This window comes from Lepidochelys kempii, chromosome 2, assembly GCF_965140285.1.
Source record: "Lepidochelys kempii isolate rLepKem1 chromosome 2, rLepKem1.hap1, whole genome shotgun sequence".
In the NCBI taxonomy this organism is placed as follows: domain Eukaryota; kingdom Metazoa; phylum Chordata; order Testudines; family Cheloniidae; genus Lepidochelys; species Lepidochelys kempii.
This window is the reverse complement of record NC_136381.1, coordinates 9,904,256-9,920,675: the sequence shown is the minus strand read 5'-3', so window position 1 is coordinate 9,920,675 and position 16,420 is coordinate 9,904,256. Positions and strand designations below refer to the sequence as shown.

Here is a 16,420-nt window from a genome sequence, read left to right as displayed (position 1 = left end):
TTATCACCAGAAAATCTCACTACGTAGTTAAGTATCTTCACTAGTAAAAGAGTAATATCACAGACTAGAGTCAGATATTTCAAGAGAGCTCAGCACCCACAACTGAAACTCAGTCTTCAAGAGAGCTCAGTTTCCATTAAGACACTGAACAAGTGGCCAGACTAGATGATGAGCTCTTTTGAAAATGTGGCCCCCAGCAAGTGGGGCAAGTCACATTGTTCTGTTCCCAAGACAGATAACCTAAGCATGCTGAGATATTATCCAGATGAAGAAGAAATAGCACAAGGTAGAGTAAAAAATCATCAGTTCTAATCCTGGCTCAATCAATGATTTGTGTGTGGGCCTGGGCAAGTTTACTTTGCCTCAGTATTCCCATCTGTAAAATGGGAATAATAGTACCTAGAGTAGCTACTTCACAGGGGCACTATGGGGATTAATGTTTTACAGCAATTTTTTAACATATTAAAGCACTATATAAATGCTATACTTTTTATAAATACTATTACATCAAGCCACTATCAATCAGCATTAGTTCACTCAGGTGGACCACAGATAAGACACATCAGGTTTCTAGTAGATTTTCTGAAAATATATGTTCATATTAAAAAAGATACTTACTGGACTCATGTAAACTCCTTGATGTACATCTCCAAACTGTCCTTCTCCGATACAGCGTCCCAGTTCAATTCTCTCTCTCTGAATCTCATAATCTCTGGCTGTAATAATACAATGGATTTAAACCTCAAACTACTGATGAAAAGCATTCAAATGAAATAATCCACAAGACGCCAAACTCAAAGTAACCCACTCCAATGCCTAACATTTGAATAACTAAGATTTAAATTTGCTGAAAGCCAACCTAGACAAAAACTATATACACAGTGGAATCCTCTTAAACAATTGTTTGAATGAAAGCCCTGAATAAGACAGTGAAATCTGACTTACTCAATTAATTACTATGCAATATTAATTTCAATGCAATAAATATAATTAAATCCTTCTTAATTATGGCTTTTAAAGGAATAAGGAAAGGAACACAAATAGCCTAGGGTAATATGGAATTAATTAACTACAACCTAAAGCCATATGTTTAAGAGGATTCCACTATATGATAGTTTAGATCTCTGAACCATCAAATGAGTCAAAAGTATTTTTAAAGAGGTGGCTGCAGGGGAAAAAAATGGAAGCAGATGACTGTAAAAAGTAAAATGAAAAAGTGTAAAACTCTGACTGTATCACACTTTTCTAGCTGTGTATAACTGGTACAAAATTGACATAAAACGTTCAGTGATTTATACAATTTTATTAGCTTTGTTCTTTAGTAGACTAGGTACACCCAAGACAAAAAATGGCTCACTAGTTCAGCAATCAGATTTATTCAGTTCCAGGTGAATTATTTAGTTGGCAATTTAATTTCTGGCAAGCACTGAAAAAAATACTATTTTGGGAACAGTGGAAACACATATAGTGTGAATTTCTACTGATGTCATCATCTCCAGGGGAAAAAAATTGATTCTCATCCAGCATAGGCCTCATGCCTGATAATTTTATGGCATTATTAGCGCTACAGAAATGACATCAGCTAGCTGGAAACTAAAGCAATAAATGCCTTTTTCATGTATTTTCAAAATATTGCATTTTCCTCTTTAAAATTCCAAAGCTAACCAAAGAATTGGTTTAACTATAGAAACACAATTAAACCAATTAACACAATGATTATTAAATGAAAGTAAACAACTTTAAACTGAAAAACTCCACAACATTTCCAAAATTGCAAGCACACAGAGATGGTTAAAGGAGCTCCTGTTACCTTCATCTATTCCATAGCTTTCTGCAGTGCATTTAAGAGAAAAATCAAACACTCACTTAGAAATATCTTCTTAAAATTAACGAGACATTTGGACAAATATTTCATAATATTTAAAAAGATGAAAAATGTTAGCTTTGCCAAAATGATAACTTACCCAAGTGATTTTATGTTTGTACTAACACAAATCATGGGCCTGATCCTGCAATCTTTATTGAAGCAGGGCTCAAACTTGCAAGATGCATGTAAGCACATGACTTGAATTGGACTTCTCTCATGACCAGGGTTAAAGGCATGTTTTAGTGTTTTGCTTCATCAGATCAAAGTGCTTAGCACCTTGCAGGAGCCCACAGGTTAAAGTTCTCATCCTAGTAAGGACTGCATGATTATTCATATGCAATATCCATTTTTACAATGAATTAACTATCCCATTTGTCATATTTCTCTGTGATCCTGGGTATTACTTTAAAGTAGATTAATGCAGTGATTTTCTGTACACTACTCAAAATGTATTATTCACTTTCAATAAACGTATGTTTTCTTGTTGCCATACAATTCCTCAGCAACAAACCAATGCTCTATTCTGAATGCCTAAGTGGTGAATGAAATGTCCCTCCGCTGTGACAAGAAACCAGGACTGCAGAAGACTTAAGTAAATCATACCCTTGAACATTCCTGAGTTTAAAACATGGGTATGAATTTAACTATGTCACTGGGTTTTCCCCCCATCATCCCACTCCTTAGCTACAGGTATGATTGAAGTGAGAGTTTTCTGCAAATCCATGTACCTGTTACTATTCTATTACAGGTTAGCAATAAAAAATTACACAGCCAATCCCAACATAAATTGCTTCCAGAACTTTTAACACCAGATTTTCATTTTAGGGTAGTTAACACTAGCCTTCCAATTTCCGACAATGGCACAAAATAATTTCAGCAGATGGTGTATTAGCCTTTTGCCTTTGAAGACATCAATTCACAAGAGCTATGTGTTTTCCTCCATGTCATCAACACAATTGAAAATGCTGTGTTTTGGTATGAGATGGGATTTTACTGTAATACAATTGAGTACAGTAAAATATATCATAGAATTTGTTTACCTTTGCTTTAGAGACTGAGCTTGAAGGGCTGCAGAATTCCTGAGGCCTCAGAACATAATCTCACATAAAGAACATTTTCTTTGTGAGGCTTTGAAATGCAATTTAGTGCTTCCGCAATCTAAGAAGCTTTTCAGTCAAGTAAGAATATTCCAAAATTAACTAGTGTACTTACTTGAGGGCATTGTGTAAGTATCTTCTTCATCTATAATCTCTGCATAGTCATCTGTTTCTGTAAAGGAGGAATCGGAGAATTTCGGGAAAAAGACAAGCTAACAATTTTAAAAAATCTTTATCCCACCTCCCACAAATAAAAGCTGCTATGTACTTAACAACCCACTTTATACCACTGTGGAAATGCATTTAAGATAGCATGACTAAAATCTGCACATGCACAGAAATTACGATGACCTCACTATCCACTATGTTTCAGTACACATCCTTGTTTCTGAGGGAATAAAAGGAGAATGCATTTTTTAATGTATTAACTCTATAATTCAGATCGACTAGTTTAAACTCATGACTTTTTCATAAATAATTCCTCTCAATATCATTTATAGAGATTTTCCTCAATAAAAAAACAATGTTAACAATGGACAGAGACTGCCCATATCAAGAGATTAAACTCCTTTCTCTTTGGTGAAGTGCAAATCAGATAGGCTTTTGCAGTTCTTGCTGTGTCACACAGGCAGAGCAGACTGTGTCCAAGGACAGCAAAATACACACTGTTTACTATGTGATTGTCTGTAGGTCATGAGGTGTGTAGATTTTCCAGTTTGTGTAGGGCAGAAAAATCCCTGGAGCTGGTACTCTCTCTTTGGAATGGTTATTTCCCTGTTAATCTAAGTTTACATAGTTTCCTGGAAATTCACTTTGACAACTAGCCAGATGTTATTCTCCAAGTTTGTTGGTGAGAAACAATACCTCATGAATAGAAAATTTCTAACAAAGTGTCAGTTCTTAGAAAGCTGACAGTTTAAGAAAATTGACAGTACTTTTCTTTCCCTGTTTAAGCACTTGTTTATATATGGGCTTGGACGTATTAAATTTTTATAATAAATGTTGGTAAACACTGATTTCACCATACATTCTCCAACCAGGGTAAAATTATTTCCATTGATAATAACTAAAATTTACAGATAGGCAAAGTAAGAAAAATGCCACTTAAGAACTTATTAAAATTTGATTTAAGGATATTTACTTTGTATATTTTGACCTGTGAAGGCTGTGATGTTGACAATTTTGTGTTTTAACATTTATAAAGCTTTAACTTTTTGAATGTCAGCATCTACTGTCATTAAATAATTATCGTCCTTCCAATTTCCTGCAACTCTGAAAATTTAAATCTATAAAAATAAAAAAATGCTTGCAACCCATAATTTTGTGCAATTGTAAAAATTTAAATCTATAAAAACAGAAAAAATATTTAAATAAACATTGACATTATCTGTTAAAATTATAACAAATAAACATTTAATTCTGGTAAGCCTGTTTATGTAACAGTAACTCCCAAAATGTTCTAATCTAGGTGACAAAGTTATACAAGGAGATACATTCCCTGCCCCAAAGCACCTTCAGTGAGAAAGTAGCTACTCAAGTGCTCATTTCCCTGACAACCGGACACTTAATTCTCCCACAGAGCATAAATTTAACCCACAAAAGCAGGTCAAGTATGCTTGTAAAATTTCGAAAGCTCTGCCATAATGGCCCTTGCCTAAATATACACAAAAGGGTCCAGATTTTTGAAAGTAAGGAGTCTCAAGTTAGTCTCCTGAATTCTTATTTAGGCACCTAAATAAATGGCCTGATTTTCAAAGGTACTAAGCATCCAGCAACTTCTAATGATATTAATGGGAGCTGCTGCATGCTCAGCACCTTTGAAAATCAGGCCCACTTCCTTAGGTGCCCAAACCTTAGCTCAGGTATTACCAGATGAAGGCATTTGTAAGAGAGAGATTTTCCTCTTGAAATATATTGTGTTCTAGAAAAATAAAGCACATTGGCAGGGGAATTCCATTAATTATTTTTTCTTGATGGGTCACTTCCACTCAGGACTCCACAAAACAGCATCATGTGTTGAATATTTGATGGATGGTAAAAGAGTTTGCTGAGTGTAAACTGAAAACATGCACCAGAGGAAAGAAAAATTAATTTATCCATTTTCTCTTGGCTCATTTACTTCTCTCTCGCTACCGATATGATGCTTCTCCAGGATACCAGCCTTGGTTTGAGAAATGCAAATCTAAAGAATTAGCATCCATTGGAAAAGAAACATTTAACTTCCTATAATGTTGATGTATTGAGATATGGCATTCTGTTTTCCTGCAATAACATGGCGAGATCATTTTAGCATGTCAGGATAAATATTTCTGATTGATGACAGCTACTCTATCTGCTGTTACTTGAGGAGATACCATAGAATGGATAAGGGACAAGAAGAATGACTTGAGTTTACTGTGGTTTTAAAAATTTCTTCAAGAGGAATCAAATAAATCCTGTGCTTTGAGTCCGGTGTCCCACTGATAGTTGGAAATGCATCACCACATTAAAATACGGAGTGATACTTATAAAATGTGATAAAGGGTTCAAAAAGCAAGAATAGCTGCTTTCTTTTAATAGAATAAAAGACAACAATAGAAGTTGGGAGCAGTTGAGGATCCCAACTGTGCTCAACATCAGTTCCTTTCTTGCTACAGACTAACAATCAAGGTTCAATCAGGAAGTGTGTAATGAAGACATATTAGCCAGGATGCTGCGGAAGGTCACTTTACAGGATTCCGATACATTGTCTAAGTTGAACTGGAAATAGAGTCTCAACGAGTCCAACGTGCACTAAATGTACGTAAATAATTAAGCAAAATTAGTCTTCAGGAGTTTGACCAAATTTCTTGCTACACAACTGACAGAGTTTAGACGGTACAGAAAATACAGGTATAGTAAAAGGTTTGTCCAAGTCTTCAGCACTTCTTTTGGAAGTCAGCGGGAACCTCCACCATTCTTGTTAAAATCTGGTCCAGGGGTATTGGTGGCCATCAGTCTTCAAATGGCTCAGACCAAGATATCACTTGCAGTCTTTAAGTCAAGACAGGACATCTTTCTAAAAGACAAGTTATAGCTCAAACAAAGCTATGGGCTTGCTGCAGAAGTTACTGGGTGGGGTTCCTTGCACTCTGTTATAAAGGTGCTCAGACTATCTGATTCTAATGCTCACTTCAGCCCTTAAAATCTACGATAGTAACATTGTCCTCATAGATAGAATTTCCTACCACACAATTTTTGATGCCCCTGACAATGTACAGAAATAAGGGATTAAACAGGGCTAGTGCCTCAAAAACAGCTCAACCTCAAAAACAGCTCTGCACTTTCTCACCTCTATAGAAGAAATACACACAGCCAACCCAGGAGTCATTCAGATTGCATAATGCATACAAGTCTCTTTCAGAAAAATGTAAGGTAGTTAAAATAGGGATATCTATGTAGAGTTTTACTTGCTAATCCAGATTTTTTTTTAAAATTAGGCTCTAGAAAAAGCCAACTCAGCAAACTGTGTTCATCACGGCTGTTCCATACACTAGATTCATGTTGTCTCTGAAATGTTCTGCGAGACTGTCCCCTTTCAGAGCATTTTCAAGTATTTATTATTGCCTTTAATGTATAACATGAAATGAAACATACATATAACCCACAGTAAAAGATTAGTAAGGTTAGCACATAAGGGAAGAACAGCTGTGTAACATCTGAGTTTATAAGAGAAATATGACCAAATGTTGTTAGGTCAATAGCCCTCACTAAGCTAACAGATTTCTAAGGGCAGAGAGAAAACTTATGTGGTGCTACCTTACTATGATTTATATCCAAAAGAACTAAGCAAAAGTTGGTTAACACTTCCTGAACATTTTAATGAGGGGACAGCAGAGCGTCATTACCTTTTATTTCTAATTTTTTTCACTTTTCATACTCTTATTGATACTTTTTTGAGGTCAGGGAGTTATTCATTTCCTAATTATGTTATATGAACTATTGACTCACTGATGGAAGTCTGATTTCTCAATAGTATTATGTAAGTGACCCTAGATTTTCAAAAATGAATAGTGATTTTGGATGTCCAATCTGAGACTGCTTAAAGGGGACTTATTTTCAGAGTGTGGCTGCTCAACACTTTATGGAAAATTAGGCTTCTTTAATAGTGTGTCAAGGGGGACATCCATACAGTGAGGCACCCAAAATCACTACTCATTTTTGAAAATACAGGACAAAGTGTATTTTAGGTATAACGTTATTATTACTATTTCCACCATCTTAAGAATAACTGTAAAGATTCTGCCATTAACTTAGTGGTTTCACACCTAAAACCTGCCAAACATTCCATATGCTGAAACTAAACTTCTCTGTGTTGCACAACTTCTCTTCACTCCAGGCATATGACCAATGGGCAGCAGAGGACTTTGATGTTAGCATGCCTTTGAAGTGAAAGCATCACCTGATGGAATCATTTACCAGTTTGTGTCATGTCTATTGACGTTACTCATTGAAGAAAAGTTACTTAATTCATTTTGTCTACATTATGTCGGTTATCTTCATCAAAATGAACCAAAACTCTTGAAAAGCCCACACTTCCTCTGCTCCATGCCAAAAGTCTCACTGCAAACACATGCAATTCATACTTGATAACATGATTGATAAAATGGTACAAAACCCACTGCATACAGTATTTGAGAATGTTTTCCTTATTCAGTCCCAGCCTAGCAGATAATACCAGTAGCGCTGTTTCATAAGGTGCAATATTTGACTATACCAGCTGATCTCTAATGCATGTTGGAGTTTTTTCATACTATGATCTGTATAAAAATTGATCACTGAAATGCATATTAGTTATATATGGATATAAAGGCCGCATATTGCATGTTAGTAAGACATAGACTAGAAAACACATATTACCGTCCCCACTAATTTCATCTGCAGATCCAGGTAGCATGCAAGGAGAGAGAAAAACAAAGGGGAGAGAGAAGGGACAGAGAGAGAAGGGGGAGGGGGGAGGATATACACTATTAAAATCATGAATAAACCAAGAATATAGCAAAACTGCAGTTATCTTATACACTTAGCTCAAGAGAAACCAGAAAGGTAGTGGAATTTAAGACATTTCCCCTAAAACTCAAGATACGGAGGAGTATTTAAACTTTTCAGTGCATACAATTAAATATAGGCTAGTGACTGTTGCATGACGTACAACAATCGAATTTAGGAGGGGACCAGTTAATTCATTTTGTTACAAAGTGTTGATTTTTTATTTTATATGACGCTTCCATTACCAAGATAAAGCTCCTAGGCCAGATGAACAAAACTGATTTACACCAGCTGAGGATCTGGCCACTAAAGCTTTGTACATAGAGTTATACCTTCAGATACTTAGAATTGGTGCTACTGCTTTCACATTGGATGTATTATTATGCTATTGCTTAGACACTGACAAGATACGGAACAACTTAATATTCATTTTATTGAACAAACTATAGTTATATGAAACTGTGTTTTAAATAATGACAAATGGAACAAGTCCATAGGGCACTTATTCAAATTAACACTGATATTCTGGATTTAGTCTATAGGCCTTATGCCATCCCAAATATCCACACCAGAATGTGATGCATTTTAAGCGTTAATTACAAATAAAATTAAAAATGCACATTTCTATTGTAAAATGAATGCACATTTTATTACATCCATTTTCCCTTTCCCCACACAGCCCAAACTGTCCAGACAACACTGGATGAGTACACAGCAGCCAGCATCACTGTGTTCACTCTTTAATTCAATATGTAATCTTAAATTACATTTATTGCTGCTATCCTATTTCATTCATTTGCATGCTGTATCAGGGGTCCAAGAATGCAATCCAAGTTTACCACTGAAAGAAGGAAGCTGAGGGATTTTGTGGCTGAGCAACTGTACAATTAAAATTACTAAATCATTTGCCACGTCACATACGACAGAACAAACTCTCCTATAACAATAGTATCAAGTATATGACACATCTCACTGAAGATCCAATTGTAGGGGACAGCAGAAATTTAACGTGATTATTCTTGGAACTCTGTTTACCTGAGGCTGGAGTAAAATTGTAAACAAACAGTAACAGAGTTAGTATATTCCGTTTTGGGTTAATAAGGCAGCCTGTACAAAGAGCAGTGCAGTACCCTTAGGCGGTGGCTCATGGGAACAGAAGACGAAAGGGAGAAAGCGCCTAGCTTTCTTTACTTTATGCTGACAGTGACTGACTCCTTTACAAAGAGGCAAGAAAAGGAAAGAGAAAAACAGAAACAAATTATTTGGAAACAAAAGAAAACAAACTTGAGAGCACTTCTGCAAGCGTGAATGTAAAAGCAAAAGATTTATATTACAATTCTACATCTGCATGATGTATATTTGAATTTTCTAAAATGATAAACTATATTTACTATGTTACAGTGGATTCCTCACCTTAGAAATAAATTATTTTTCTTTTTGTTTCACTTTAGAAAAAGTGCTTTATGGCAGAATCTATTAAGAACTCAACATATGCCAACCATTATCAAGCACATGAAGAACTGGTTCTCTGATATTTAATTAAATTTATTAAATCCCCTTCCTAAGCTCTGCTATTATGTGGTAACTGTTGGCAAATTCTATCTTTTTAATGGCAGCCACTCTTCTAATAAGGACACAATCAATTTCTTGGAATCTTACAAGAAGATGATAAAACAAAAACAAACATTTCACACAATACAGGTAACATGAACATGAAAAACACTCACCCCAAAACAACACTGGAATGTATTTTCCTGTGACATCAGTTATTGGAGTGATCCCCCTCTATGAAGTCAGACCCAGCATATCTAGAGTCTTTGAAGAAACCCCCCTTATTGCCCCTACTCATTCTCCCATCTCCCTAGGAGGAGCAACCAATCAGACCTGCTGCATATGGCTAGAAGAGCTCTTTTCCTCTCCTCAGGAGTTGTTAGAAGTTTTGAGGGGCGGATGGGAAGAGGGAGGCACCAATACCATTATCACAAAGGGGAACTCAAAAAAGGAGGAGGAATCCCAGCAGCTCGGGGTTGCTCTGCTCCCTCCTCCCCCCTCTCTTCTTGTAATGAGTTGGTTCCTCTCAGCTGCTCCCTCCATGCTTCCCCTTGCCTCTCCCTCAGCAACTCTAAGCCTGGGAAACAAGATGGGAAGATCAAGAACACGTGCTAGAGCTATATCCGCCAGACTTGGGGACGGAGGTGCAGTATCACCCCTGGAGCTGTGAGGAAAAAAGAACCTAGAGAGGTGGAGGAACATCAGAAGTGTGCCAGTCACAGGGCAGATAATGGGGGGCCAGAAGTACAAAAATGATGTGGAGCTGAGGAGCACAGCATTAATTGATGAGGCAGATATGGGGCTAGGCCGAAATGGGAAGGCATAGAATTAATTAACTGGAGATTGTGGTTTCGTCAGCGAGCTCCCACACTATCAGAAATACTTTATGCAAATTTGTGCGATTTTATGCAAATTTTTGGTCACATGATGTTGGCAGGCATATAGGGTGCAAAATTATTTGTTGTATAATGTTCATCACTGGCATCTGGATGCCTCATGCTCAATTTTAAACCCACAAATTGAATGGGTGACTCAAAATTATACACAAACTGTTTTTTGCTGAGATGGTAATTAATTAAAAAACGGAACAAGGGGGTAAGCCTTATACTGCACCCTGAAGAATAACAAAAATACCACTATAACAAGCCTGAAAGGGTAATTACAAACAAATGCAAATACTTCGTCATCTTCTCACATATACCTTTCAATAAAATCAGGCAAAACAATCATATTCAATATTTTAGACTCATGGAGATTCAAGGAAAGGGTAGATTATGGACTAAAATAGTATGACATCAGTATTATATATGGCATACAAGATATTAGAGATGAAGGGGAAATCACCTTTTTAAAAACATACAACACAATTTTCAACTATTACAACAGTCTAGAGGAGTTTGCATCTAAGTCATCAATATGAACAATCAGAATTAACTAACATTCATTATAAAATATTAAATGTGCTAAAGGAAAAGTAATCCTACTAGTTTTTCTTTTTAAGTGAATCATAAAAAGGTAGAGGAATGCAAAGGCCTGTGGCTGAAACTGAAGAACAGATATGTAGTGGCCAGAGGCAATGCAAGATATGTAGGACGTGGAGAGAGAGTTCAATCCTTGGCCTCTCTGCTGAGATTGTAGACAATTCAGCTACTTGTGATGGTGGTTTTGTTATATGAACATCTGTTCCCTAGGACCCTGACTGAAACCATCATTCTATTTTACATAAACTATGAAACAGCAATCAGATGGAAAGGGCTTTCAATTACCACCACCCTGGTCTGGATTTAAACTGGTGATTTGGGAAGAAAAACTCAATCCATTACTTGTTTACTGTATATAAATTACTGCAATTTAAAACTTTGCCTTTATGATCAGGTATCAAATTAAATCTGGTGAAAGATTAAAGGTTTATTTTGTGGGTTTTCATTTGGTCATTTTGTTTTTTATGTTCTAACTACTTTCAGGAGCTTACACAACACCTGGAGCTATTTCAAGTATTCCACATCAACTTCCAGCCATTTAAACTGACACTCCTATGCATTCTTAGCTTTTAACTGAGTGCACATAAAGCTTCTAAGTCTGGATAAAAGCAGAGTTGAGTTTAGATAAGAGCAGCTCACTAAAATTAAATGCCATATACTTTCAACAAATTATCATGGAATAAACCATTTTATTTATTTTTAAACTTTTTCAGCAATATGAAATTTATATAAGCAATGTATTTAATAAAGGTCTGCACCCTAAACGAAAAATCCAAACACTTCTAGGCATAAACTGCAACATTACTACAAGCAGTGCAAAAAGTGACCATTCAAATGAGTGATGTAAGCCCACTGCAACAAAGAGAGTGATGGAATAGGGAGGAGCAGAGGGGAGAGACAAGAGCAGGAAGAAAGGATTCCTTCAGAAGTAATTTGGATCACAAAATTTATGCAATACTACTAAAAAGTCAAATTTAGCATTAAAATGCTATAATTTCATCACAGGTTTCTGCAAATTACACAAACCACTGAAAGTTCACCACGACTTCAAGAAAATGTTATATTCCACAGCTAACTATTCCAAAGGACCCTAAAAAGAACCAAGAAGGAAGAGGATATTCCTGATTTACAGGACTATGGTACAACTTCATCTGTGATAAAGATGCTATCAGTCTTCTTGCCTATCTACTTTTCCTGTTTCTCTTCCTCTAGTTACTTCTCAGATCTCCCTGTTCTCTCTCTTGCTCGTGTCCTCCCTTCCTTCTCAATTCACCCTACTTGCCATTCTCCTCTTTGCCACTCCTACAGACAAACATGCACGCATGGTTCTTCAGGCAGTTACAATGTCTAGTGCTAACAGTGAGCCAGCTGGATTCGTATACAACGGAGAGCATTTAAAAATCAAGAATGATGCCTACTAGTAGACTTAGAGAATTCACTGCACTGCGACATAGTTTGTGTGCAAGAAGGCTAATATAACCTTTTTAATATGAGGTAGTAAGATATCGCACATTAGCAGCAGACAGAAAATCTTAAAGCGTTGGTGTCTAAATCCTCTTGGCAAAAGATCCTAATGGAGACAAGCAACCGAAAATACCAGTAGTTAAGAATGTTTTTGTCTAACGTTTCCCTCTCAATTTGAGTAAGACCAGACTAAAGCTCTTAGTGTATTTTGTTCGAATTTCCTATCTGATCATTTCTCCTCTCATGTAGATGGATAGATGTGTTTAACAATATACATGTTGAAACGCTGCTTGTGATTAAATAGTTATGCCTGTGCTAATGTTTCCGTTTGAATAGAAATCTATCATTTTTCCTTTCTAGAAAAAAAGGATGGTGGGATATGTTTGTAATGCTTCCAAACACAAAGTTGTTTCTTTTCAGTGTCCACCTATTATTCTTGTCTACATGAAAGGCTGGAACTAAGTTTTGGGGACAACCCATAAGGAGCTTTAGGGATTTTCTTCACTTTTTTTTATAAGACCCTTAGTTTTCAACATTTATATGGCACTCACTTGCAAAGACTTTTGTTATGTCTTTACTATTCAATAGTAATTACAGTTCTGTAGAGCCAGTATACTTCACATTACTTTACCTACAATTTAGTAAACATTGCCTGATATACACATACTATTAATGCATTTGTCTAGTCTATGTAACTTCTCTATTTCCATCATTCCAAAACTTTTGGATAAGCACTCTTTTTACTGTGAAATAAAGAATATTAAAAAACCTTTGTTTTCTAATAATGAAATTCCATGTAACATTAGCTGACAATGCATATTACTCCCATAGGGTTTTGGGGCAAAAGTAGTTTTTCTGAATATCTAACCAAAATCTCCCTTACTGAAGATTAAGTCTATTATTTCTCCTAACTCCAGTGGACATAGAGAACAAGTGATCACATGCCTCTTTGCAACAGCCCTTACCATACTTGAAGACTATCAGATTCCCTCCTCAGACTTCTTTTCTCAAGACTAAACATGCCCAGTTTTTTAACCTTTCCTCACAGGTCGGGTTTTCTAAACATTTTATTATTTTTGTTGCTCTCCTCTGGACTCCTTCCAATTTGTCTACATCTTTCCTAAAGTGTGCCACCCAGAACTCCAGCTGAGGCCTCACTGATGCCAAGTAGAGCAGCACAGTTACCTTCAATGTATAACAGGAAACTCCTGTTAATACAGTCCAGAATATTAGCCTTTTTTACAACTGCATCACATGGCTCATACTCAGTTTGTGATCTACTATAACCCCTCATCCTTTTCAGCAATACTACCACCTAGCCAATTATTCCTCATTTTGTAGTTGTGCATATGATTTTTCTTTCCTAAGTAAAGTACTTCGAACCTGTGTTTATTGACTTTTATCTTATTGATTTCAAAGCAATTCTCCAATCTGTGAATTCTAATCCTGTCCTCCAAAGTGTTTACAACTCCTCCCTTCTTGGTGTTATCTGCAAATTTTATAATCATACTCTCCATTTCATTATCCATGTCATTAATACAAATATTGACTAGTACTGGACCCAGGACTGACCCTGCAAGACTCCACTAGATATGTCCTCCCAGTCTGATAGAAAACCACTGATAACTCCTCCCTGAGAACAGTATTTCTACCACTTGTGGACCTAATTTACAGTAATTTCATCTAGAGAACATTTCCCTAGTTTGCTTATGAGAATGTCATGTGGGACTGTGTCAAAAGCCTTTCTGAAATCAAGATATATCACACCTTCTCCTCTACCCACTAGGCTAATAACCCTGTCAAAGAAAGAAATTACGCTGGTGTGGTATGAATTTGTTTTGACAAATCCATGCTAGCTATTCCTTATAACCTTATTATCATCTAGCTGCTTACAAACTGATTGCGTAATATTTTATTCGAGTATCTTTCCAGATATCGAAGTTAGGCTGACTGGTCTAATTCCCCAGGTCCTTTTTGTTCCCCCTTTTAAAGATACTTACTATGTTTGCCCTTTTCCAGTCCTCTGGGACCTCACCTGTCCTCCATGAGTTGTCTAAGATAATACATAATGTTTCCAAGATTGATTGTTGCTGGCTCTTTAAGTACCTTAGGATGAATTTCATCAAGCCCTGCCAACTTGATTACATCTAACTTATCTAATTTTTTCTTTAACTTGTTTCTTCCCCTATTTTGGCTTGGCTCCTTCCCCCTTGTTGTTAATATTAATTATGTTAAGCAGCTGGTCACAATTAATCCTTTTAGTGAAAACTGAAGCAAGAGAAGGATTAAAACACCTCATTATTCTTGCTGTAATCAGTTATTAGCTCTCCTTCCCCTCTAAGTAGAATACCTACATTTTCCTTTGTCTTTCTCTTGCTTCTAATGTATTTAAAGAACCTCTTCTTATTGCCTTTTATGTCCCCTGCTAGGTGTAACTCATTTTGTGCATTAGCCTTTATAATAATTGAGCTCTTAAAGAATAGTTTGGTTAAATAACTTTCTGTTTTGGAAGGCAGACATAAATCTACAGAATCTAAAACAGTGTATAGGAAAATAACTGAGAAAAGAGGGAGGATTAACCTGTTACAAACTGGTAAAGTGGAACAAATATTTAGATATATTAAACAAAAATATTATGATACAGGCAATAAAGCTAGTAGGTTTTTAGCCAGAAAGTTACAAAAGAAAAAGGATTTGATTAGAAATAAATAGGGAGATTTAGTAACTGCCATCAAACAGATCTCTGAAATATTTGCTAACCTTTTCCTTACTTTGTATGCTTCAGAGCAACCAAATCCTGAACTTATAAATAGATTTTTAAGAAGAGTGAAACCACCTCAGTTCTCAGAGGATGATGTGGCAGCTCTTGATAGGCAAATTGCTGTAGAGGAAGTTAAAGTTATAATTAAGAATTTAAAATCTAATCAGGCTCCTGGTCCCAATGGGTTTTCTGGGAAGTATTATAGAGCTCTCAAGCAGGAGCTGGTCCCTACTTTAACTGACTTGTTTAATGGCATAAAACAGGGAAATGAGACTCTGGATTCATGTAAAGATTCAAAAGTTCTTTCCTAAAGAAGGAAAAGATCTTACCAATTGTACAAACCTATTTCTTTAATTAATGTGAATACTAAAATTTATGCCAAGGTGCTAACAAAACAGATTGAGTTTCATCTTGCCGAAATATTTTCACCCTGATCAATATGGATTAGTTGGTGGCAGGCATCTAGCTGATAAATATCAGAAGAAGTGTGCATTTGTTCTATGATATTAATTCTAGCAATTCTTCCTGTGTGCTGCTTTGTTTGGATGCTGAGAAAGCTTTTAACAGGCTGAAGTTGGGAGTACCTCAGACAAATCTGGGTAAGATTTGGTTTTGGAAATTAGTTTTCTATGGGCATATTGACTCCATACAATCATCTCTGAGATCTGCTTTAGTCATAAATCTCCTTCTTTTAATTTTTCTAGGAGTATGAGTTAGGGTTTGCTTTGGCAATGGTGCCATTTGCAATAAGCATGAGAAACAGCCCCTTGGTTATGGGCATCAAAACGTTTTCTGGATTAGAACACAAAATACATTTGTACATTGACATCATGTTATATTTGCAGGATCAAGAGCCTCATTAAAAATTACAGAACAACTGACTTTGGAATCAGGAGAGGTATCGGGATTCAAAATAAATTACGATAAACCTGACATTTTAAGAATTAACATTCCTGAAAGGATCAAACAGTTGTCAGCTACATACATTTAAATGGGTAAAGGAATCTTTAAAATATTTTGGAACAAATATTGTGGAGAAAAATAAAACACTTTTTAAAGAAAATTACCCTCCACTGTGGAATAAAATAATAATACACTTTGAGGAACGGAACAAATATTAAATTTCTTGGCTAACACGTACAGCCTTTGTAAAGATGAATTTCCTCCCAAAGTTGTTTTTGTTTCAGTGTAT

General features: G+C 36.0%; 1 protein-coding gene across 15 annotated transcripts in view; it reads right to left on the bottom strand.

Moving 5' to 3' along the window:
• The window catches only part of PTK2 (protein tyrosine kinase 2), a 378,469-nt gene that overhangs the window by 89,578 nt on the left and 272,471 nt on the right, over positions 1–16,420 (bottom strand). For 9 of the 15 annotated variants that reach the window (XM_073330034.2, XM_073330030.2, XM_073330031.2 and 6 more), the window contains 5 exons: positions 9,102–9,185; positions 7,843–7,860; positions 3,080–3,136; positions 1,811–1,831; positions 619–716 (listed from right to left, as the gene is read on the bottom strand). In XM_073330034.2, the coding sequence (XP_073186135.1) occupies positions 619–716; positions 1,811–1,831; positions 3,080–3,136; positions 7,843–7,860; positions 9,102–9,185 (278 nt within the window). The remainder of the gene's footprint in view (positions 1–618; positions 717–1,810; positions 1,832–3,079; positions 3,137–7,842; positions 7,861–9,101; positions 9,186–16,420) is intronic. The other 6 variants (XM_073330028.2, XM_073330038.2, XM_073330025.2 and 3 more) reach the window with 5 other exon arrangements.